Source organism: Macrotis lagotis, chromosome 7 (genome assembly GCF_037893015.1).
Source record: "Macrotis lagotis isolate mMagLag1 chromosome 7, bilby.v1.9.chrom.fasta, whole genome shotgun sequence".
Lineage (NCBI taxonomy): Eukaryota > Metazoa > Chordata > Mammalia > Peramelemorphia > Peramelidae > Macrotis > Macrotis lagotis.
Window position 1 is genome coordinate 41,186,201 of NC_133664.1, and position 26,093 is coordinate 41,212,293.

At 37.7% G+C, this 26,093-nt stretch overlaps 1 protein-coding gene across 4 annotated transcripts in view; it reads right to left on the reverse strand.

Annotated features, from left to right (window-relative positions):
• The window catches only part of TOPBP1 (DNA topoisomerase II binding protein 1), a 55,860-nt gene that overhangs the window by 19,199 nt on the left and 10,568 nt on the right, over positions 1-26,093 (reverse strand). For all 4 annotated transcript variants that reach the window (XM_074195839.1, XM_074195837.1, XM_074195835.1 and 1 more), the window contains 6 exons: positions 23,640-23,803; positions 23,235-23,482; positions 16,589-16,905; positions 15,837-16,012; positions 12,215-12,417; positions 10,527-10,807 (listed from right to left, as the gene is read on the reverse strand). In XM_074195839.1, coding sequence (XP_074051940.1) covers positions 10,527-10,807; positions 12,215-12,417; positions 15,837-16,012; positions 16,589-16,905; positions 23,235-23,482; positions 23,640-23,803 — 1,389 coding nt within the window. The remainder of the gene's footprint in view (positions 1-10,526; positions 10,808-12,214; positions 12,418-15,836; positions 16,013-16,588; positions 16,906-23,234; positions 23,483-23,639; positions 23,804-26,093) is intronic.

The window sequence follows — 26,093 nt, forward strand, 5'->3', positions numbered from 1 at the left end:
AAAGTCATTGGAAACCACTGAATTAACAGCAGTATCAGCAGCTGCTTCCAGAGATCTCAGCCCAAGGTAACGAGGAAAAACAACTTGTCAGAAGGGTTTTGTTGGCATTTTGGCAGGGAGAGGAGGAGCAACAACCCTCCTCACAGTTCCCAGGCCAACAAGAGTGGTTGTGGTCAGTCACAGACCAGACCACATGCCAGGAGAGGACACACCACATTGGAAAAATTGGAACTTTGCAGGTCCCCAAAAGTATCTCTGAAAATACTTGCACAAAACCCCAGAAGCTTGGGACTAGTGCACCCTCCATCCTACTTTAACAAAGAATTAAATGAAATCATAGATTGAGAAAAAGAGCAAAGAACAGGAAAAAAAAATCTGACCACAGAAATTTACTATGTGTGACCAGGAAGATCAAAACATACACTCAGGAAATAAAAAAAGGTCAAAGATCTTATATCCAAAGTCTCCAAGTAAAATATGAATTGGTCTCAGGCCATGGAAGAGCTCAAAAAGGATTTTGAAAATCAAATAAAAGAAGTAGAGGAAAAACTGGGAAGAGAAATGAGAGTGATGTGAGAGAATCATGAAAATAAAGTCAACAGTTTGGTAAAGGAGACACAAAAACTACCAAAAAATATAACCTTAAAAACCAAACTAGGTCAAATGGTAAAAGAGGTATAAAAAGCCAACAAGTAGAATAATTTTTTTTAACTTCTACATTTATTTTACTTATTTTCACATTATTACAACAGTATTGTTGTAACCATAATAAGTAACCATAATCTCCCCCCACCCCAACAAAGATAGAGAAATCTTAAGAAAAATAAAGTGAGAGAAAAAGAAAAAAAGTGTATGTTAGTCTGTGTTCAGATACCATCAGTTTTGCCTTTGGGATGGATTTCATCCTTCATCATAAGTCCATCAATTGCTTCAATAATTTTTCCTCCCACAATTGCTACTGCTAACAGTATTTCCTCCATCCTATTTCACACCATTCCCATTCATTCTATTCTCTCTCCTTTGACCTTATCCCTTCTCAAAAGTGTTACACCTGACTACCCCTTCCCACCATCTTACCTCTTCTATCACCTATACCCCTCCTCCCTTCCCCATCCCTTTCTTTTCCTTTTTCCTCTAGGGTAAGATAGATTCCTCTACGTTACTAAGTGTGTATGCTATTTCCTCTCTGAGCCATTTCCAATGAGAATGAAAGCTCACTCGCCCCGCCCCCTGCCTTCCCTCATCCTACTCCATTGCTTAAGCTTTTTACCGACTCTTTTATGTGAAATATCTTAGCCTAGTCTACCTCTCCTTTTTCCTTTCTTCCAGAACATTCCTTTCCCACCCATTGACTCCATCTTTATATTATACCTTCATATTCAGCTCTCTTCTGTACCTGATCTTTATATGCTCCTTCTAACTGCTCTTATGAGGTTTATGTAAGTTATCAGTATCTTCTTCCCATGCAGAAATACAAATAGTTCAACATGATTAAATCCCTCATAATTTGTCCTTCCCATCCAGTTTCTCTATGCTTCACCTGAGTCCTGTACTTGGAGATCAAACTTTCTGTTTAGCTCTGGTTGTTTTAATAGGAAAGTTTTAAAGTCCCATTTCATTGAATATCCATCTTTTCCCCTGAAAGAGGTGGTTCAGTTTTGCTGGTGAGTTGATGCTTGGTTGTAATCCAAATTCTTTTGCCTTATGAAATATCATATTCAAAGCCCTACAAGCCCTTGATGTAGATGTTGCCAAATCCTGTGTAATCCTGACTGAAGCACCATGATGTTTGAATTTTTTCTTTCTGGCTACTTATAATATTTTCTCTTTGAGGAGTTCTAGAATTTGGCTATAATATTTCTGGGAGTTATTTATGGGGGGGGATCTCAAGAGGTGATTGGTGGATTCCCTCAATTTCTATTTTACCCTTTGCTTCTAGGATATCAGAGCAAATTTCCTGGAGAATTTCTTTAAAAATGAAATCTAGGCTCTTTTTCTGGTCATGACTTTCAGGTAGCCCGATAATTTTTAAATTATCTCTCCTGTATCTGTTAGTTGGTTTTCCATGAGGTACTTCACATTTTCTTCTAGTTTTTCATTCTTTTGGTTTTGTTTTGTTTTGTTTCCTAATTTCTCACAAAGTCATCAGCTTCTCTTAGCTCCATTCTATATTTAAAGGAGCTATTTTCTTCAGAGAGTTTTTATCTCCTTTTCCAATTCTGCTTTTAGAAGTATTCTTCTCCTCCATGGCCTTTTGGACAGCTTTTTCAATTTGACCTAAACTGGTTTTTAACATGTTATTTTCTTTGGTGTTTTTCTTTATCTCCTTCACTAAGCTGTAGACTTGGTTTTCATCATTTTCCTCCATCAACTATCATTCTTCTACTTCCCTTACTTGATTTTCAAAATCTTTTTTTGAGCTCTTCCATAGCCTGGACTTTATCATCTTCTGAGTGATCTTCTGTGGTATGAAAGTAATTGTCTATGTTCAGATTCTTTCTTTCTGTTTACTCATTTCCCCAACCTGTGCCCTGATTTTAATGCACTTCCCAAGCTTTTGATTGTTTTTGGGATATATCCCCAGGGATTATTCGTCTTATGAGAGGCTCTGACTGCTCTCCTGGTCTGTACTCTGTAGGCCCTCCCCCTGACCTGGTGCTGTGAGGGGTGGGGGGGGCCTAGATTTTGACCTGGCTCTGTATAAGAACAAAGCATCAGAGTTCTGCCCCAGGGGTAGCAGAGAACTCAACAGTCTCCCCCAACCCCCTTACCCATCTATGGGCTGAGTGCTCTGCACTCAACAGCTGCTGGGTAGTTCCACAGGCCTGCTTATGGTTCCTGGAGATGAGTCTGTGTTAAAGCCTGCACTGCACTGGGCTCCATGCTCACTCTGGTGCAGCAGTTTTCTCACTGGTCTTCCAAGCTGCCCTTGATGATCTCTGGGCTGAGAGATTTGGAAACCCAGGTACCTAGGGACCAAGCTCCCTGAAAACTGTTCCTGGAAGGCTGGAGCTGGTTTACTCTGGCATGGCATGGGGTTATCTGGGCTGTGCTATGTATGATCCTTTCCAACCTCAGAGGAACAGACGCTTTCTGCAGATTTTCCAAGTTATCTTGGGCTGGAAAATTGTTCCACTCAGCCTTTCTGAAGGTTCTATCACTCCAGAATTTGGTTAGAGTTGCAATTTTAAGGTATGTGGAGTGTTCTAGAGAGCAGCTTCAGGAAATTCCTGCCATCATCTTGGCTCAACCTCCTGAGAAGAATTCTTTAAAAAGCAATTTTTGCCAAATCAAAGAGGCTCAAAAATTCACTGAAGGAAAAAACACCTTAAAAAGCAGAATTGGGGGGGGGGGAGAGGCAGGCAAAGCTAGGCGGAGCAGTGGATAGAGCAACCTCCTTGGAGTCAGAAGGACCTAAGTTCAAATCCAGCCTGCAACATTTAATAATTATCTAACTGTGACCTTGGGCAAGTCACTTAACCCCCTTGCCTTGGAAAACCCCCCAACAAACAAAAAAGTAGAATTGGTCAAATTGAAAAGGAGGTACAAAAGCTCACCAAAGAAAATAATTCCTTAAAAATTAGAATTGAGCAATTGAATGTTAATGACTTTATGAGTAATAAAGAAATAATAAAACAAAATTAAAAGAATGAGAAAGTAGGAGACAATGAAAACACCAGAGATGAACAGAAGATTTGATCTTCAAGTTCAAAACCCAAGAGAAATTAAAAAAGCTACACAGGAAAGGGAAGTCACAAAGGACTTAATGATGTTGAACTGTTTATATTCCCACATGGGAAGATGATACTAGTAACTCAAGAACAAGAAATGATAAATGATTATTAAGGCAGTTGGAAGGAATATATATAAGGCAGGGTGGTGAATTGGATAGAGCACTGACCTTGGAGTCAGGAGAACCCGAGTTCAAATTTGGCCTCAGACACTTAAAAATTGCCTAGCTGTGTGACCTTGGGCAAGTCACTTAACCCTATTGTCTTAAATAAATAAAAAAGATAAAGAGAGTATATATGGTAGAGAGTACAAATCTGAGTTCAATATAGTAGCTCAAAAATATTAAGGGGTGAGAAGAATGTACTGGAAGAAGATAGTTTACTCCATTCAACCTCCCCCTTTTCCCTATCTCACACTAAAGAGGAAGATTTTACAGTGGAGTGGAAAAAGTGGGACATGGGGACACAGAGCCAAGATGTCTGTGTGAAGGCAGAATTTCCCAGAGGTTTGCTTCCAACAAACTGCAAAAGCCTTAAAATTATGACTAATTAAATGACCCCCAGCCCAAGGTAACTTGGAAGATCCATGAGAAGGCTCTGTTCCACTGGGATTGAAGGGGGGGTGGGTGGAAGCTCAGTCACGATCACACTGTAAGGAGCAAACAAGCTCTAGCCTTCCAGGAACAGCCCACGGGTAACTTCTCGTGGCAGCAAAAGTGGTATCCAGACCTCCCAACCCAGAGATCAACAAGTACAACTTGGAAGATCAGCAGGAAAGCTCTGCCAGAGTGTGTGAGGAACTCAGATCAGCATGGCCCTCAGCACAGTCTCAGCCCCAGGAAAGGAAAGCAAAGCCTGAGGAGCCACCCAGCAGATGCTTCCAGAGCACTCAACACACAGACAGTTGGGGGTAAGGGGGAGACTGTTGAGACCTCTCCACTACCCTGGGGTAGGACTCTTGTGCTTTGTCCACATTCAGACCCTGGTCTCAGTCTGGGTACCCTATTGCCATAGAGTAGGGCTCCTCCTCACAGCTCCAGGGCAGAGGGGTATGCTTGTATAGTCATCCACAGACCAAAGCACTAACCAGGAGAGCAGTCAGACTTTCTCATAAGACCTTGAAGGAACAGAAGTCCTTGTGGAGGTATCCCAATAACAACGTAAAAGCTTGGGAAACACCTCAAAACCAAGGCACAGGTTGGGGAAATGAGAAAACAAAACAAAACAAAAAAAAGAACCTGACCATAGACAATTACTTTGGTCCCATGGAGGATCAAAACACACTCAGAAGATGAGAAAGTCCAAGCTTCTGTATTTAAAACCTCCACAAAAAAATAGAAATTAGGCTCAGGCTATGACAGAGCTCAAAAAAGATTTTGAAAATCAAGTAAGGGAAGTAGAGGGAAAATTAGGAAGAGAATTGAGAGATGAAGGAAATTTATGAAAATCAAGTCAGCAGCTTAGTGAAAAAGATACAAAAAAAATCAAAGTAAATAACATGCTAAAAATCAGTTTAAGGCAAATGGATAAAGCAGTCCAAAAGTTAATGAGACGAATGCCTTAAAAAGTCAAATTGGCCACATGGAAAAGGAGATGAGAAATTTTTCTGAAGAAAACAACTCCTTCAAATGAAGAATGGAGCTAAGGGAAGCCTGTGACTTTGTAAGGAATCAAGAAATAATAAAACAATATCAAAAGAATGAAAAACTAGAAGAAAACATGAAATATCTCACTGGAAAAAAAAAATTGACCTGGAAAACAGATCCAGGAGAGATTTAAAAATTATTGGGCTCCTTGAAAGTCATAACCAGGAAAAAGAGCCTTGACTTCATTTTAAAAGATTTTCTCCAGGAAAACTGACCTGATATCTAAGAAGCAGAGGGCAAAATAGAAAAAGGGGAGGATCCACCAATTACCTCCTGAAAGAGAATCCCAAAAATAACTCCCAGAAATATTATAGCAAAATTCTGGAACTCTCAAGTCAAAGAGAAAAATATCACAAACAGAAAGAAACAATTCAAATACTGTGGAGCTACAGCCAGGATTACACAGGATTTAGCAGCGTTTACAATAAGGGTTCACAGGGCTTGAAATGTGATATTCCAGAAAGCAAGAGCTTGGATTACAACCAAGAATCAATTACCCAGCAAATCTGAATCTTCCAAGGGAAAAGATGAACATTCAGTGAAATAGGGGAATTTCAGATTTTCCTGTTGACTGAGCAGAAAGTCTGACCTACAAGTATAGGACTCAGGCAAATCATAGAGAGGATGGGTGGAAAGGGCAAATTATGAGGTATTTTATGATGCTGAACTCCTTGTATTCCTGCATGGGAAGAAGATATTGATAATATTCATTATGAATCATCTCAATTAATAAAGAAGTTAAAAGAAGCATATCTAGAAAAGGCTCAGGATGGAGCTGAATATGATTGTCTAATATAAAATGGAGTAAATGGATGAAAAAAGTTACGTTCTGGGAGAAAGGGAAAGGAGAGGTAGACTAGGCTCAGATATTTCATGTAATAGTCAAGAAAAAAAGCTTTTGCACCAGAGTGGAAGGGGATAGGAGAAAGGAGACAGGGTAAAGGGTGGGGTGGGTGGGGAGGTATAGGTGATAAAGGAGAGGGAAGATCCTGGGGGAGGGTAGACAAGGTGGTGGGATTGGGGCCTGCTCTGGACCATGTGGCTGGGTGGTTGTTGGGTATCTTGGGGGCAGGAATTGGGCTTGGGTCCTCCTGGCCTGTGTCACTTGGCTGCCCTGTAACACACTTCTGAGGAGGGACAAAGTGAAAGGAGAGAGAACAGAATAAATGGCAGTGGGGAGGGAAATACAATTAGCAATAGCAACTGTGGGGAAAAAATATGGAAGCAACTTCTCTAACTGACCTATGATAAAGAATGCAATCCATCCTAGAGACAGAGCTGATAGAATATGAACACAGATTGAAGTACAATTTTCTTTTTCTCTCACTTTATTAATCATGAAGTTTTTCTATTTTTTGGGGGGTAGGGCTTTTAGTAATGTGTAAATAAATAAATAAGTGACTTAAAGGGGATAATATACACGCTCAATTGGTTACAGAATAGGAAAAGGATAAAAGAAAAGGGAGAAGATGAAAAGGAAGGCAGATTGGGAAAGGGAATAGTCAAAAGCAACACATTTTTGAGGATGAACAGAGTGAAAAGGAGAAAGGCAACAGAATAAACAGGAGTGGGGGAATAAGATAGAGGGAAATGCAGTTAGCAATACTAACTTGATCATATAGACTCTTAATTAATCATATAGAGAACTGAAGTCAAATTCATAAAAAATGAGAGCCATTCCCCAAATGATATAAGATCAAAAGAGATGAACAATTTTCAGATGAGGTTATCAATGCTATCTATAGCCATATAAAAAAATACTGCCACACTACTGATTGGAGAAATGCAAATTAAAATGATTCTGAAATACTACCTTATACCTCAGATTGGCTAATAGGACAGAAAAGGAAAATGACAAATGTTGAAGAGATGTAGGAAAAATAAGACATTAATGTACTACTGATGGAGTTGTGAACTGATGCAACCATTTTATAGAGCAATTTGGAACTATACCCAAAGGGCTATAAAGTGACTATGTAAATCCTTTGATCTAACAATGCCATTATTAGGTTCGTATCCCAAATGAGATGAACAAAAAGGAAAAGAAACTATATGTACAAGGATATTTATAGCAGCTTTTCTGGTGGCAAGGATTTGGAAATTTGGGAATGGCTGAACAAACTGTAGAATGTCATTGTGATAGAATGACAAGCAGGATGCTCTCAGAAAAACCTGCATAGACTTACATGAGCTGATGCTATGTGAAATATACTGTGTACAAAGTAACAATATTGTAGGATCATCAGCTGTGAATTGACTTAGTTTTTCTCAGCAACAGTGACCTAATACAACTCTGAAGGACTTATGATGAAGAATGCTTTCTTTTACTTTCATTTTCCTTGAGATTTCTTTTTTTTAGGGGTGTAGGGTCTATGTTTTCTATCATAATATGACTATTATGACAATGTTGTGTGTGACTACACATTTATACCCTATATTAAAATTGCTTCCTTTCTCAGTAAGTGGGGTATGGATGGGAGGAAGGAAAAGAATTTGGTTGTTGTTACTGGGGAAAAATAAAATACTGAATTTTTAAGAAATCAACTCTTTTAAAGTATTGAATGGATGCAAAAACCTGTCTTAATATCACAGAGTAAAGTTAATGAGAAAAAGGTCTAGGGAGTTTGCATTAATACGGTGTCAAACACCTGTAAAAAAGAAAATTAATGGATTGCGACAGTAGCACATCCAAATTAGGAAAGTTAAATAGTTCTACTGAATTCTGGATTGTTTGACCACTTGGAGGATTGTGGCTCTTATCTGACAAACATTAGATTGTCATAAAGACCTATTACCTTTACATAAAGAACTTTTTTTTTGGTTGTCCAAAAATTGAATGGACTATCTTGTGAAGCACGAAGTACCTTGGGAGTATTCTCCCAGGGGTGTTACAGGGCTACCAATCATGAAAGGCTATAACCTTGGAAAAATGAGAACTGCAGGTAATCTAGAAGGAAATGGCAAGACAGGTTGCAGCGTGTTTATGGATAGGTAATTATCTAAGAATGAGAGATGTTAACAGTAAGCCTGAGAGACTTCCATGAGATGAGTGGCCTCTAATGTATAGCGGAGATCTTCTCCATGGACAAAAGCTGCACAGAATGAGAAGGCTGGAAAGACTATGATCTGAGAGTAGAGCAACACAGATACCCTGGAATTCATAAATTCAAACATCAGATTAAACTAGAGGGATGCCAGAAGAGAACAACAGAATCTGTAATTAAAACCATGTTTATGGGGCAGCTAGGTGGCGTAGTGGATAAAGCACCCACCTTGGAGTCAGGAGTACCTGGGTTCAAATCCGGTCTCAGACACTTAATAATTACCTAGCTGTGCGGCCTTGGGCAAGCCACTTAACCCCATCTGCCTTGCAAAAACCCAAAAAACAAACAAACAAAAAAACCAGGTTTATAAAGATAAAAAGAAGGGGGATCTAAGTCTAGGAAAGTAAAACTTTAGGAGAAACATAGAATTGTCTTCAAACACTCAATGATAACTGTAAATTAAAGCATTTTCGAGATATATAAAGAGTTGTCCTCACAAAACTCTTCTCCTATCAGAAAGATTTTAATGTCTCCATTACAAATGATGAAACTAAAGATCTAAAAGAAAATCCTTGGTCTTATTTGTATAACAAATAGTAAGTAAGAGTCTGAGGCAGGATTTAAAACCAAGCACCTTGACTATTAAGTCCAAGGCCCTCTCTCGAAGGCAGTACTGTGAAAAATGGGTGGAACGTGTTACAGCAAGTAGATAATGGCTCAGAATAAAGAAAAACTTTCTGTTTGTCCAACAATAGAATGAGTTCTCTTGGGAAGGGGCAAACTCCTCATTACTTGAAGTTTACACTACAAAGTACAAAAAATAGTTGGAGGCTGATAAGTTGGGGATATGCTAGAAGGGATTCCTTCATTAGGTGGCAGGTTGGACTAGCTGATGTCTAAGGTCCCTACCAACTCCAAAGCTGCATGATTTCAAATTACATATAGTGTAAGTACATCATCATTTCAATTTTAAAATTCTTATTTCCCCATAGTACTTTCTTATTTTATCCATTTTTTTTAAAAGGAAACAAAGTTACTGGGTCCATGGCTGGATAAGACTTTCTTCTAACAGCAGCCACTAACCAACAACAAAAAAACAGAGACATAAGTAAAAAGTAATTCTGATTTAGTTGATTTTTACTTTTCTATAGAGAAATGTTAAATGTTTCACTCACTATAAAAATATAAGTAGTGAAAAAGTCTATTCAAATTATATAACAAATAATTTTTAAAATAGAGTATGATTTCAGTCATCCAGAGACTGGCTACTCATTCTGAACCACTGGACTGCCAGAATTGCTCTCACCTTAGAAAGTAGATGAACAAAGAAACAAGATCCAATGTTTTTACTTTATATCCAGACTTGCTGGTTTACTGAACAGAATATAGTACATATTCAAAAGCTCAGCTTTTTTATTCTGAAAGATATGGGGGAAAAACAAACAAAGACATGGGAAGAAAAGAGGTAAAAGCTGCAAGGATCTGCAGTGATGAGTATAAAATACTTAATTCAACAAGAAATAATTCTGCAATAGCAAAATATAGGAGTAAAAATGTATCAGTATCCTTGAAGGTCTTACCTTAAAGATGAGACACTACTACTCTGTGTCATTGTGTGCCCAGAAATACCAACTTGTACCTCAATAAAATGGCCATGAATATTAATGATAGGCCACCTTTATGTAAAATTTTAAAATTTGTGAAACATTTATATTTATGATAATTTATTCGATAAGACACCTCAGCTGTGTAAATGTATGGATAGCAATGTGATTCACAGACTACACAAAAGCGTTGGGAGTAGAACCCAAGTCTCCTGACTGAAGTGCTTTTTAGTAATCTCTTACAACACTACTCCTTACTGTTATTCTTCTGAAAGTCTATTACTTTTAAAACTCTAATGGAGTAGGGCCTATCTAAAACCTATGATGTTATAGCAATCAAATCCAAACAATTTTTTATCTTTCCTTGTCTTGTTTAGATAGTATCAGTAATAGAAATTTGCTTATTAACACCTTTGACACCACGTAATAAAGGGTGATGGGAACATTTTATATAAATCATTCAAATTACAAAGTTGATAATATTAACCAATGAGTTCTTACCTTTACATCAAAAGAGGGTTTGAAGAGTTTGTCTTTGGACAGAAACTTAGATGGTGTGTCAAGGTGCAGTGAAAGTTCTTTCTTTGGCTGTACTTCAATAGGAGGGTTTGAGGAGTTTCTAGTTTGTTGTGAGATCACAGTATGAAAAGTTTTACTCCGGAACCTGTTTACATCTAAAGGTGTAACAGGCGCTCTTCTTTGGGGTTCCAGGACCAAGTTAGGATTCTCTGGAGTAACTGAATAAGACTTATCTACTATCATCTGAGTTTCAAAACTTTCTTCTGCAGGATAAAAAGAAACAATGCCAATATGAACCAATAATGCCCTCAACCTCCAATCCTCAGTCTAAACCTAAATTTTAAAACCTAAAATCCTATCAAAAACATCAACCCCAACATTTGAGTATGGTTCATGTTTTCTTTTTCCCTTTTTTACATACATTATTTCAAATAGTCTCACCTGCCCCTTACAACAGTTAAGCCAAGCTCAGTGACAAGATCTGACAATAAAAGCAATGTTCTACACCCACAAGAACTGACTCCTTTCCATGGAAAGGAGAGTCCATTGTACTTATATAATTAATGTAATTGATAGATCTTTCTCTGAGAAAACTAAAATTCACAGTATAACATGCTCTCTTTTATTCCACTTCTTTTCATTTGATTTATGCTTAAATGATCCTCACCAGATGCTTCATACCTGCAGATAAGGTAGGAGTTAAATGCCTGCATGCCATTGGCAGAAGCAAATATAACATTAAAGTTATTTCATGTTCATGATGACTAAAAATAAAAGGCTAGGTTGCTTAAGATTTTGGAGAAACAATGAAAGTTTAATAATGTGGTCATATATGTTGAATTTCCCAAATGTCTTGGGTAAAGAGCAGTGGTTCAAAAAAGCTGTTCCTAGCACTTCTCTCAAAAATCTTTCCAGCAATTTGACCCCAAAGAACAATGAATAGATGAGACAGAAAAAGGGTTTTTTAACCTGGGGTTTGTGAATGTAAAAAACAAATTTTACTCTATTTTAATGTAATTGTTTTCCCAAGTAATCCCATATTTTTAATTTTGAGCATTTAAAAACATTATTCTGAGAAAGGATCCATAAGTCTTAGGCATCAGAAGATAGCCAAAGGGATTCATGATACTAAATGAGTTTCCATTTTATTTTAACTATATGGAGGAAATACTAAATAGAAGCCAGACTTTCCAATTTTACTTATTCTATGTTCTAATTCATCCATTTAAATATTTTTTTGAGACTATGGAAATATCCTTAGGTTGATGTTTATCTTGTGGGTTACAGATGATAAAAATTATCTGCTATGCACCCAACTCCAAAGATAATTTAAAAGTGTAACTTATAAGGTCTTAATTGGACTTTAAAATACAAGTACCCAAACTATGAAAGCAAAAATCATAGTTCTTTCCTAGGAAAGACTCCCAGCATTAAGTCAGTATCTCTTTGATCAAGTAGTTTTGTTCCAAAAATAGAATGTAAGATATTTAGGAAAAGGGGGTTGTTTTCAATTTGTTTTTGAGTACCATGCATATAGTAATTTGATTCATTGATGATGCTTTGAATAGATTTCATTTGTAAAATATGAGGGTTTGAGCTACTTTATCTATGATCCCAAGAATAAACTAATGAAAGAAATATTCAATACAAAACAAAGTCAAATTGATAACCTTCTTTTCCAACCAGAAACTTGCATTCGTCTGCTCTCCTTCCCAATTTAGCAGTCTCCAATATCCAAGCCATAGATACTGCAGGGAATCCCCACTTCTGTGCAGCCTGATATTTAGAACCATCTGGTTGCTTCACTATAAGATGGGTACTGGCAAGTATGTCTTTCTTTTCATTGTCCTTGCGTACAAAGAATTCTTGAATTCTGAAATTGTTAAGAATATATGCAGATATTTTAAAAAACTGACTTTGCTAATACAATGATTTATCAGGGTGCTGGACAAAATACAGTTAATTTCCTCTGCCTAAACAAAAAACAGAATTTCTGCTACAAAAATCATTACCAGACTAGAGATGATTACTGTTATTCTAAAAATATATTTTTATCCTATGCAATTTACCACCTACTTACCCTCATTCTTCTAGTAAAAAAGGCACATGAAAAACAACCAGAACAGAGCAATAATTTATTATTAGTAACAGAGTAACAACAATATTTCCTATCCATAAAGGCATTTTCAACTTTCCCAATAGCTTTCACACATAAATCTCATTGGAACTTCACAAAAAGCAGTGATTTGGGAAAGAATTTATCACCATTTTACAGGTGAGAAAACTTGAGGCAGAGAGAGAAGTTAGGGATTTACTGAGTAACACACTAACAGCTGGGAAGAAGGAAAATAGGATAGTAGGGGGATGTATCAAAATTGTTCTGTTCCACTTGGCAATTAATGGAATGGAATGGGATGGGACACCAAAACCAAAAACAGCAACGTGTCTTCTGTACCAAGGAGGACAACCAAATTTATAGAAAGCTTGGAAGCTTGTAGACAAGAGAACATACAATCATGCCCAAACTGCTTTGAGTCTATCTGAAAAGGGAAACTGAATACCGGGTGGGAACATTCTAATTGTCTGCCTAAAAAGCTCCCATTTTTTCCTTAAATTCCCATTTGGGGCTGGGAAAATATATATCCTGAAGCCAACTTTCCAAGTCAGACTGTTAGCCATAGGGCAGCTTACCGAGAGGCAAAGTGGTCTAGAGAAAGAAAGAAATGTAGGGGGCAGTGGTACCAGAGATAGAGCACTGGTCTTGGAGTCAGGAGGACCCGAGTTCAAATGTGAACTCAGACATTTACTACCTAGCTGTGTGACTTTGGGCAAGTCACTTAACCCCATTGCCTTCCAAAAAAAAAAAAAAAAAGAAAGAAATGTAAAAGCTTAGGCATGAGCCTAAGTGCTACCACTTGCTAGCTGTACAACCATGGTCAAATCATCCCTGTGCTTGATTGTCTTTATCAATATCATCTCCCCCTTTTTTAAAAAAGGTTTTTTCTAGGCAATGGGGTTAAGTGGCTTGCCCAAGGCCACACAGCTAGGTAATTATTAAGTGTCTTGAGGCCAGATTTGAACTCAGGTACTCCTGATTCCAGGGCCAGTGCTCTATCCACTATGCCACCTAGCCACCCCAATACCATCTGCTTTTGAAAAATTTTTCTTTTTTGTATTTGTTTTTGTGGGGCAATGGAGTTAAGTGACTTGCCCAAAGGTCACACTTAGGTGCAGAAAGGGGAATGTTAGGAACCAAGGCTACAAAGAGCAAGTTTGGAAGCTGAAAGAAGAGGCCGTAAACACTAGGCTAAGGATCTTTTGTTTTATATTACAGAGGCAAATGGGAGTCAGTGTAGGCTCTCTAATGATGAGCAAATGGGAGTCAGTGTGGGCTCTCTAATGATGAAAGCCATAATAGTAATAATGATGTGGATGACAATAACAATAATGATAATGATGATGATAAGGAATCCCTATCATTGAAAGGCACGAATAATATAAAACAAGATTAATGTAAGCCAAAAACAAGCACAATGACCAGGAAACAATTTGATTGAGACTTGATAAGTATACGTTCAGTTGCATGGCTAGAACTCTAGCCATTTTCTGGGAACCAAGCCTGTACCAAGTAAGCAGAGTAAACTTCCAAAATCAATCCAAATTAACACATCTATAATTCCTCCTCCCTTTGTTTGATTTCTACAATTACCACAGGGATTTGGGGAATGAAAGGTCAAAAGGTAAACTCTCAGTAAAAGGAAGAGGGCACTACTATAAATGGAAGTGAATGCAAAGCTGTTTACTGAAGGAAGGTACAGCAGGCTGGGTCCAAGCAGACTCCAGCAGTGGATAGTAGGGAAGAGCAAGTCTTTTTATAGGGCATTGGATATAGGAGGCAGGGAGATGAGGTTTCCAAAGGAACTGGGAGGCACTGGGGTCGCCAGAGGATGTGTTTTGTTTGGGGGTTCACCAAAGTGAGATTGTGCATTGTTTGGAATTTCTATGGAGGTTAGGGTTCATGTCCTTAGGAAAGGATATCAACAGGACTTTACTCTTACCACAGGGGGAATTTTGGGCAAAACAGTGAGTGAGTGAGTGACATGGTCAGACCTGTGCTTCAGAGAGATGATTCTTGTAGCTGAATGAAGGATGAATTGGAAAGGGAAGAGGCTGAAGGTAGGGAGGCTGTTGCACAAGATGCAGAAATATGGTTTGTGATTGCTATCATTCACCAACCAGGATAGAACCATGGATAGGATTTCAAAGGTGTGGAGAGAGTGTGGAAGAGTAAGATATATGACAACATTTTTGAGGGGACAGATACAAAAGCTGTTATAAAGGAAGACTTAGTAAATTAAGTGAATGACCAGATATAGGGCGTTGAGGGAGAAACTGCCTATGGATTTTCAAATGTTGGTGCCTGGGAAAATCATGGAATCAATAACAGAAAGAAGAGAGTTTTAAAAGTGAGTCAGGGTTCTGTTCAGTTTTGGACATGTCAAATTTCAGGTACCCACAAAACATTCATTTAGGTAGAGATAATATAAGGCATGGGAGAGGTGGTCTGAGAGGATGGAGTCAAGATGGCAGCGCGAAGGCAACATTTCCTGAGAACTCCTTCCCCAGGGAACTCCAAAAGCCATCAAATTATGACTCTAGCCAAAATTTAGAGGGGGCAGAACCCACAAAAAGCCTGAGTAATACATTTTTCCCAGTTCAAGAAGAAGCTCAGCAGGAAAGGTGTGTTTCACCAGGATCTGGAGTTGGAAAATACTCCAGTCCCAGAACAGCTCCGAAACAGCCTGAAGGGGTGGGGAGAGAATTCAGCTAAACCAGAATGAGCATGGAGTGAGGAACACTGGTCTGGCCACTAGCTATGGGAGAAACCAACCTGCACCTCCAGAGTACAGCCCACAGATGGTAAGGGGGCCAGGAGAGAAGTACTGTGGTCATCTACATATCAAAGCACAGGCAAAAGAGCATAAGACCTTGGAGGAATAAAGGTCCCAGTGGGGTGTCCCCCACCCCCAAATCCCAAAGCTTTGGAAGTGCTATAAATTAGTCTTGGGCAGAGGAAATGAGTAAACAGAAAAAGAAGAATCTTTTTGAAGGACCATAGAGAATTACTTTAGTCCCATGGAGAGGTGGCCTGAGTAGAGCAGAGGCACAGCTCCATTCCATTTCCCTTCACAGAACCTGTGGCTTCTTCAAAATGACACTCCTTTTGCATCATTACTTCACACACAGGCTAAGACAAATTCTATGTTGCAACATGCAAATGAGAAGGCATACCTTGCTCCAAGCAGGTTTGCTAAGTATACCAAGGAATCTTTTTCTGCTCCAACGAATTGGCTGAATGAAAGAACACAGTTTTTTAAAGGAGTACCACTTCCTTCCAATACTGGTACTGGTGTGAAGAGTGGATTTGATGCTGGATCAAAAAGATGCTGCTGTTCAACACAAGTAATCTTACAAGAGAGAAAACAAAAACAGGAATAAGATAACAGGTTTTAAAAACTCTTATCTAGATGGGAAACCTAAATCATATCTTAGTGTAAAATGTTATATTTCACCTTTTCTCAGTATAATTTCAAACTATATACATATATGTATTCACACATACCCACACCCATAACACTCCTTTACTAAGTCTAAGTTAGGAAACAAAAAAAAAATTCCCTCCATCACACAGAATAAAGAAGATTTATTAAAGCTAGTTCATTAGATAAGAATATTAATATTAATTTCAATCAATAGTGGTCTTCATTTAGGTCCCTGAACCATGTTTTACATTTGCATCTATTACTTGCACTTCCCTCTTCCCCATAGAATGGTCACTTAGATTACTTCTTAAATTCCAATATTCGCTTTGTTTCTGAATTTTAACAACTTGGATTCCCAATATAAAATCTATCAATTTACTACACCAGCACTATAACAATAACCAATGTGTTCCCAGCCACCCTTCAAACACAAATTCTGATCATTGTCTATCACTAACAATGTTACTTGCTGAAGTTTCAACTGCTACAGTTTCCTCTTACCAGCCATGTATTTGTAACAACTTCTCCTACAGTTGACTCCACTTCACACCCCAGTAAAGGAACCACAGCATAGTCAGCAATAGTTCTGCTTTGGAGGGGCAGAATTTTTCCAGCATTTCCTTTAATAATGTCGACAATGCAAGATTCATCTTCTTCACTAAAACCCACAACAAGGAACTTCTTCAGGTTAAACAAACCTTCAATAACTGTTGAAGTCTCAGGCAGTGAATTGTGGCTGAGGAAAGACCGGTTATCCCCTTGTATAGTAGCACTAATGGAATCATTAAAGATTCCAGTTTCTGACTTTTCACCTTCATCTGAAATGAGAAAGGAAAATATTTTTTCAATGAGAACAGAGTCAGATTCCAACTATAATTTGCAGTTGAAGTTAGTAGCATGAGTCACATAACTGTTTTATTCAGGCACTCTCATGTGGACTCTGAAGGCCAATACTATTCAATTTAGGAATGATAGCACCAAAGAGAAAAATAAAAATTTAAATGGCATATTTGTCAATAAACAATAACCATAGTACCCTGCTACATTTGGACAATTCAATCTTCAATGAACCCCACCTTCTCCCTTAGGAGAAATGGCCAGAGATGAAGAAAGCTAGATAAGATCAAACACACATCAAGAAATCCAAGAAATGGAAGTGATAATGATTTTTTTTTCAACTAATACTCTTCCAATGATGCCTATATGGATGCAAAAGTGTAATGGATAAATGCAGACCAATATTATCAAAGAAGCCTAGTATAGAGGATGAGGTATTAAAAAAAATTGAGAAATAAGTTATTGGAAATGGAGGGAGACATTGATTACATAATGGTACCTGTGGAATTTTATTTTTAAGTTAGTCATATTTTTGTTTTTGTAACATGTCCATTTCCCACATTATTCCTTCAAACCCTTTTCAGAGGGTAATGCTTTATGATTAATAAAAAATGATACAAAAAGTCTCTAGAACCAATAAACAGGCCTCGAAAGTCTGATATTCAAAGTCATATTATTCCATACATATACATCTAAAAAGAAAGAGATATCTTTTCTTATCTCTCCTTTACAGTCAAACTTGCTTGACCATGAGAATGTTGCAGGATTCAAATTCAATTGTTTTGATGTAGTTCTTCCCATTTACCTCATTGTAATATTGAAGCAGCTGGTAAAAACAGTGAATTCTACAATGAACCTAGAATCAAAGACCTGAAATTTGGACTCTTAGACACTTAAATAATTATATGGCTCTGGGCAAGACCCTTAACTTGCCTGCCTCAATTTCTTTCTTTGTATAATAATCATAGTGCCTACTTCCAGGATGGTAACAAGGATCCAATGACTTCATATTCGCACAGTACCTGACACATATTAAGTGTGCTATGAATACCAACTACTCTTGGTGTGTGGATTTTACCACCCCAGACATACCTCCTCTCTATATTCCACGTTCACTAGTTCTTTTCATCACAGTACCCATTCCATTCCATTCACGCTCCAGGTGGAGTCAATCCCCAGGGTCAGGAACTCACTTTGCTTCCTGGGCCTTGGCAAGCACCACAGGTCTCTCTCACTAAATGGCAAGGCCTTGAACTCCAAACTCCATTTAAGGATAGAGTCCAGGCCGATCATCTCCTCACTTCTAATCAGCTGCATGAATGTGAGACACCTCTGTCTTCTCCAGAAGCCCTGTTGGGTTCCTTCTCCAGTCACCAATCATATCCCCTCCCTATCCTTTGCTTTTCAGTTCTTTCTGTGTTCTCTCACCTTGTTAGATTGCAATCTCCCTTGAGAGCAACAGCAGTCTTTCTTTTTTCTATTTGTATCCCCAAAGTTTAGTTTAGGGCCTAGGGCTTAATAAATATTTATTGATAGGCTAGTGGCCATTATAAATATTCTTCTATCTGTGGAATCTTTCTTTTAGTCACTAAACTTCTTGGGATACAAACAAGAAGTAGAGGGTACCCTGAGCCAAAGTGTCTGTGGACATTTTTGTCACATTCTTTGCATCACTGAAAATTGATTTCCAAAAGGTTTACAGCTCTATCTATGATGTCTTAGTGTGTCCATCTTTCCACAACATTTCCAACACGGACAATTCCCATAGCTAGTAATTTTTGTCTATTTACTATATTAGCATGGAATGTTAAAAAATCTAGAGTAAAGTCTCCAAAAGATTGGATGAATTTCCTATAGAAGATTTATGCGGTCATGGATAATAATCACAGAATGAGAAGATATGGGATAGGATACATTAGATAAGAGTACTACCTAAATTATGATGTATTTGTAATACATCAGAGTATTGCCATATACATATACACGTGTGTATGTATGCCTGTGAAAAAAGTCAACACAGTGATGGCTACATAAATTTAAGGGGCTAAAAAAAACAACTCCTGAAATTACCCATTCCTTCAACATGACATGTTGGAAAGAGAACCAGTCCTGGAGTAGAGAAGAACAGGGTTCGAGTCACACCTCTGAATCTTACTGGATGGGTGAACCCATAAGTGACTTAACTTTACAACAGTTGGTAGAGGGAATTTTCAAATAGGAGTTCTCTATACCAATGAAACCAGTCTGAATCACCAATAAAACAAACTGCAATAGTGTTGAAATTTCTACTTGAAATCTGAACATCTCTCAAATGAAATCCCTCAACAAAGACCCAAGTAACAGAGTCAAGGATTCCTAAAAGGGTCACTCTTAAACAAGTGAGGTTGACCTGGAAAACAGCTACTTAGCCAATGATAAATGTTCATAAACTAGATGTATTAGAAAATAAGGATATACTACTGGGCCTATACCCTGAAGAGATGATGGAAAAGGGTAAAAACATCACTTGTACAAAAATATTCACAGCTGCCCTGTTTGTGGTGGCAAAGAATTGGAAATCAAGGAAATGTCCTTCAATTGGGGAATGGCTTAGCAAACTGTGGTATATGTATGTTATGGAACACTACTTTCTATCAGAAACCAGGAGGGATGGGAATTCAGGGAAGCCTGGAGGGATTTGCATGAACTGATGCTGAGCGAGATGAGCAGAACCAGAAAAACACTGTACAGCCTAACAGCAACATGGGGGCGATGATCAACCTTGATGGACTTGCTCATTTCATCAGTGCAACAAATCAGGGACAATTTGGGGCTGTCTGTGGAGAATACCATCTGTATCCAGAGAAAGAATTGTGGGGTTTGAACAAAGACCAAGGACTATTAACTTTAATTTAGGAAAAAAAACCTGATATCTTATTGTCTGATCTTGCTATCTCTTAATACTTCATGTTTTTTCCTTAAGGATATGATTTCTCTCTCATCACAATTTGGATCAATGTGTATCATGGAAACAATGTAAAGCCTGGCAAATTGCCTTCTGTGGGAGGTGGGAAGTAAGATTAAGGGGAAAATTGCAAAACAAACCAAAAAAATAAAATAAGGATAAGATTTCCAAATTGCACTTATCAACAATGGAGAACAAAAGCATTCACTTAATTAAATCACAATACCCAAGAAAGTAAAAGCTACAAAAATTACAGGGAGAAAAACATTTTAAGAGCCTGCAAGCTCCTCACAGGGCACCATTCTTCTTTCATATACTTAACAGAATTTAGCACATTTTATGCCAGAGAAAGCACTTAAATATTTACCAACTATAATGAATCTTTTTTAAAGTTTATTTAAGGCAATGGGGTTAAGTGACTTGCCCAAGGTCACACAGCGAGGCAATTATTACGTGACTGTGCCTGAATTTGAACTCAGGTACTCCTGACTCCAGGGTCAGTGCTTTATCCACTGTGTCACCTAGCAGCCCCCTATAATGAATCGTTAAAATATATTTTTCAGGGGAGTGTTTATGACCAAAGAAGAAGTAAAAAACATTGTAAAAGATAAAATAGTTAATTTTGATTACATTAAATTGAAAGTTTTTGCACAAATAAAACCAACATAATATAATGAGGAATCCAATAAGCTAATATAGCTGATAAAGGACTCATTTCTAAAAATGAGTCAAATTTATAAGAATGCAAGTCATTTCCCAATTGATAAATGATCAAAGGATATGAAAAGGCAATTTTCAGAAGGAGAAATTAAAGCTATCTAGTCATATGAAAAAATTCTCTAAATCATTTTTAGAGAAATGCAAATTAAAACAACTCTGAGGTACTACCTCACACTTATAAATTGGCCAAATGACTGACTAAAAGGGAAAATGATCAATGTTGGAGGGGATGTGGAAAAAATGGGATACAATGAATGCATTGTTGGTGAACTGATCCAATTTTTCTGCAGAGCAATTTGAGCAATAAAATTGAGCATACCCTTTTCATTCAGGTATCCAAGTACTAGGTATCCAAAAAGAGAACAGAAAAAAAAGGGATTTTTGTGCCCACATGTATAAAAACTATTTACAGCAGCTCTTTTTGTAGTGGCAAGGAACTGGAAATTGAGGGGATGTCCATCAATTGGGGAATGATTGAACAAATTGTGGTATATAAATGTGATGACTAGAACCAGAAGAACATTGTACACACTAACAGCAACACTATGTGATGATCAGCTAATAAAACTTAACTCTTCTCAGCATACAGTGATCAAAGACAATGCCAAAAGACTTGTGATAGAAACTAACATCCATATCCAGAGAAGGAACTGTGGAGTTTAAATGTAGACCAAAGCCTATGATCTTCAATTTTAAAAAGTTGTCTTATGTTATTTTTTTTTCTGTTTTCCCCTTTTTGATTTGATTCTCCTTTCACATTTCTGTTTAACATTAGTTGTACACATATAACCTGAATTAGACTGCTTTTTGTCAGGGGAGGGGGAAGGGAGAGGGAGGAGGAAGATAAATGTGAAACACAAAATCCTTACTAAAAATGATTTTGTTGAAAACTAACTTTGCCTGTAATTGGAAAAACAATTTTTTTTTTTTTTATAAAATGCAGTTCAAACTTCCCTAATGGTTTGTGATTATAATTTTCCTCTCCAAGCAGATGACTCCCAGGTCCCTATATACAGACTCAGTTTCTAGCTTGGACCTTCCTCACCCCAAGTCCCACATGAATTAATATGCCCAATGGCCATCTTAAAGTGGAAGTCCTTGAGGCATCTCCAACTCAATGTATCCAACACAGAACTCATCATTTCCCCAAACCTACCCCTCCTACCCATTTCTGTTGAGGACATCAATCTGGATTCTCCCTCAATTCCACATATCCAAGTTTTGTTATTTCCAGTTCCACCACATCTCTCACATCCAATCCCCTTCTCTCTACTCACAGCCATCACCTGAACGAATGCAAAGCCACATATTACATGCTTATTTTAAATACTGTCCTAAATGATGGGGATGCAAATACAAAAGTGAGACAGGACCAGGAAAAAAAGATTTTTCACCCTCAAGTCTCTCCCTACTCAAATACATGCTCTTTATGAAAAGTCCTTTTCCTATAACACAGATCAAACAATGTCATCCTCCTCCTCAATAAACTTCAATGACTCCCTATCCTAGGATTAGCTATAAAATTCCCATTTGGAAGCTCTTTCTCCCTCCTCCAGTCTTATGAACCATTCCTTCCCCCCATGTGCTCTATGATCAGTCAAAACAGTCTTTTGTTTCTCACACATGATGCTCCTCCTCTACCTCCATGGCTGTCCAGTTTCCTAAAAGACTTAACCTAAAGTGACACCTTCTGCATGAGACCCTATCTGTTTCCTCACATGGTTATTTTTGAATAGGCTTTATGTATATCTGTAAAAGTGCATGTTATCTTCCTATTCCTTTAGACTCAGACCTTCAGAACAGTGGGTGTCCTGTTTAGTTTTTGCCCTTTTATCCCCAGCACTTGACACATAGCAGATGCTTTAAAAATTCTTGTTGCATGCAGGACTTTGTCTTGTATGACTATACTTGCGATAAGGTTTTGTTTAATTAGCAGGAAGTTGGAGAAAAGTAATTTTTAAAAATATGTTGAACATTCAATTTTGATTAATGCATAGCATGGAAATAATGTAAACATCATCAGTTTGCCTTGTGTCTGTGTGGGGTAGGAGGAAGACCTTACCAAAAAAAATGATAGGTAGAAACTACTAATTGTATATAATTGGAAAACAATTAAAATATGATAAAAAAAAAACTTGCTGATTGGGGATTCAGAGAGATAGTGAGATCACTCATAGGGCTGTTTATTGCTAGGACTTTCAAGAAACAATTGTAGTCAGAATGAATATCCTGTGCATAATGACCATTCACTACAGTGACCAGTCTTCAAAGGTTGTTAAAAAAAAAAAAAAGAAAAGAGAAACCAATATAAGAGCATTTTTCACTTTAGAAATCAAAACCTCAACCCACAATCTAAGGTTTTAATTTTATACTAAAATATACTAAGATGCAAATAGAATTTACTGGATCGAGTATTGATGGAATTGGGAATGAGAGTTGAGTTTTAGTTGCAACTTAAAAAAATTTCTTAAGTGTCTTGAGTTTCACAATTTACAAAGGTGAGAATAAAAACATCTCTCTATTTCATGGGGATGTTATATGTTCAAATAAACCAAATGAAAATTAAACTGATATTTTTATGTAACAAAGCAAATAATTTTAAGAAGTCCTAATTCTATAAATCAACGTGACTTAAGAAACTCTTACCTACTATTACTTGATCATTCATATACTGGAATAGTAAGTCTTCATCAGTTTTCTGATGTTTCTCAATGTCCACATATTCGTTCTTGGAAAAACTGTTATTTTTTGGGGGAAATGTTGATTTCATTCCTGGCTGATCAGAAACAGTTATCTCCACTGGCTGGTAATTTAAGTGGATGTATGGCTTCTCAGAAAGCAGATAACCTTTACTAAAACACTCCAGCAGCCATTTTGGTCCCACTACATGAGGCCTATGAAAATAGTAAATACAATTATGATCTATTACTTGAAGCATGAAGACCATTCTTTGCTCAGTGGTCTTTTATACAGAATTTCTATAGCCATGTTTATAATTTACAATAAAACCATTATCACTATAGAAACTGCTTTAAAATAAATAGTCAGAACCTGTGTGTTGATTTGGTCCAGAACTGTTTTAACTCATCATCATAATCTCCAACAATAACATGGGTCACATCTTCATTGAGCTGATTAAAGCGAACTCCACCACCACAATTAATAAGTCTTCTCAATTTATCTAACTTTCTACCACTAAAACCACAAAGATATATCTGCAAAGAAAGAATACAAAAATACTTGCTTTAGACTAAAGTATATGGTACATTTATAATTTAAATCTCACATAGCCCCAAATATATATCTCATATTATGACCACATACCTGTGTTGATGGATTGGCAAAACCTATCTGTAGTATGACCCATAGTATAACATATTGGCTTGCGTTTACATAGAACTTTTAAGTTTTAATTCTATGGGGAGAATTTTCACAAGAACTGATATAATTAGCCCCCATTTTACAGCTGAGGAAACAGGAGGTTAAGTATCTTGTGTAGGATGACAGTTAAGTGTCAGATCCATTTCTTACTCAGACTTTCTGCTGCTACCCTTTTCACCATGCTGTCTTAAAACCAAAGTTATTTATTGAACTCTCTGGTTCTCTTTGAGGACCTGATGTTCTTAAAGTTGTACTAGGGCTTTTAAGTTCTATCTTTTGTAGCCCCAGCCTATGCCATGCCCATTCCTTCCTTACTGTTGATCACATCCTTTGCCTACAATGCCTATCCCAATTCTCTCCTAATTAAGCTTATCCTATCTTGAACCCCTTCCCAGGAATACCAGTTTATGGTGATTTCTTCTCTTTCTAATACCTTTCGCCTGTCCCACATTATTAAAACCTTGTCATATTCTCAACATATTCACAATGGAATTCATTCTCTGCTCCTGACTTCTATCTCTCTTACTCCCTTTAACTATTGAGGTTCCCAGCAACCTTCCACACATCTAGATTTGAACCCTTGGAGTCATCTCTTTCTTCTCCCCCATCTCCATATGCACCAGTTACCAGATCAGGTCAATTCTGTCATCACAACATTTCATTTATTTGTTCTATCTTTACTGATATGGCCACAATCCTAGCCCAGGTCTTTATCACAGATGGCTTTGACTACTCTCACCATCTAATTGGTTTCCTTTCCTCTGGGCCTGTTCCTCTGCAAACCAATTATCCTCACAGGTGCCAAATTGATATTCTTATAGCATAGGTCTTTTTTCACTCTACTCCTTAAAAAGCACTAAAGGTTCCCTAATCCCTCTAGAACAAAACAAACTCTAATTTGGCATTTTAAGTTCATTATAAGTGAAATTAAATCATGTAATATTTATTAAATTCCAACTTTTTGTCAGGCTCTTTATTATACACTTGAGGGGAGTTGTTGCTCTCAAGAAGCTCACATTCTTTTTTTGTTTTTTTTTTTGGCAAGGCAACTGGGGTTAAGTGGCTTGCCCAAGGCCACATAACTGGGTAATTATTAAGTGTCTGAGGCTGGATTTGAATCCAGATACTGCAGACTCCAGGGTCGGTGCTCTATTCACTGTGTCACCTAGTCGCCCCTAAGAAGCTCACATTCTAATGCGGAAGTCTCCATACAACAACTATGTACAAACAAAAAGGAAGAGCCAAGTGGTTGGTATCACTGGATCACAAAGTAGAAAGGCAATAATGTTTGTCTGTCATTTTCAAAGAAAATCAGGGGAAGTGATGCCATGACAAGCATATGAATTAGATTTGAATGCAGGGGGTGGGGGGAGGAGGCTGCACTAAGTCACCAGCCTCACTTTCTCCTCCAGAGTCATCTGGATCCAGTGGCCAGATATGGATCAGGATAAGTGGAGAGAAAGGAGAAGACCAGAAAGATAGGAAGGGTTCAGGTTATGAAGGGCTTCATAAGCATCAGAAACTAGATGCAAGAGAGCCCACTGAAATTTACTAAATCAGTGAGTGGGTGGAGGTGGGGGTAAGGGGACACATGGTTTGACCTGGACTCTAACAAGATCATTTGATAGCAGAAAAGAGGACAGACGAAAGAAGGCAGAGAGACAAGATGGGAAGCTCAGCCAGTAGTTGAGTTAGGAGGTGACATCAACTTGACTTGGATAAGGGTAATACTCAGGGTCAAAGTATACAAGAGATATTACAAACAAGATTGGACACGGGGGAACGACAGAGTGAGGACTCTAGGACGACACTGAGGTTGCAAAGCCTGGAACAATGATGCTACTCCTGATAGTAGTTAAAAGGAAGTTAGAAGAAGCAGGGCAATTGGGGAAAAGTTTCATTTTGAACATGCTCAGTGTGAGCTGTCTAAAGACCACCAAGATGTTTAATAAACAGCCAGTCAACATTATGCTAAGCACTAGAGCATTAGAGAGAGGCAAAAGACAGGCCTGACCCTTGAAGGGATTTCAGTCTTATAGGGCAGGCCACAAGACGAAAGATACATCAGAACAAGTTCTCTAGAGGATAAATAGGAAATGTTGAGAGAAAGGTCCTCAAATTAAG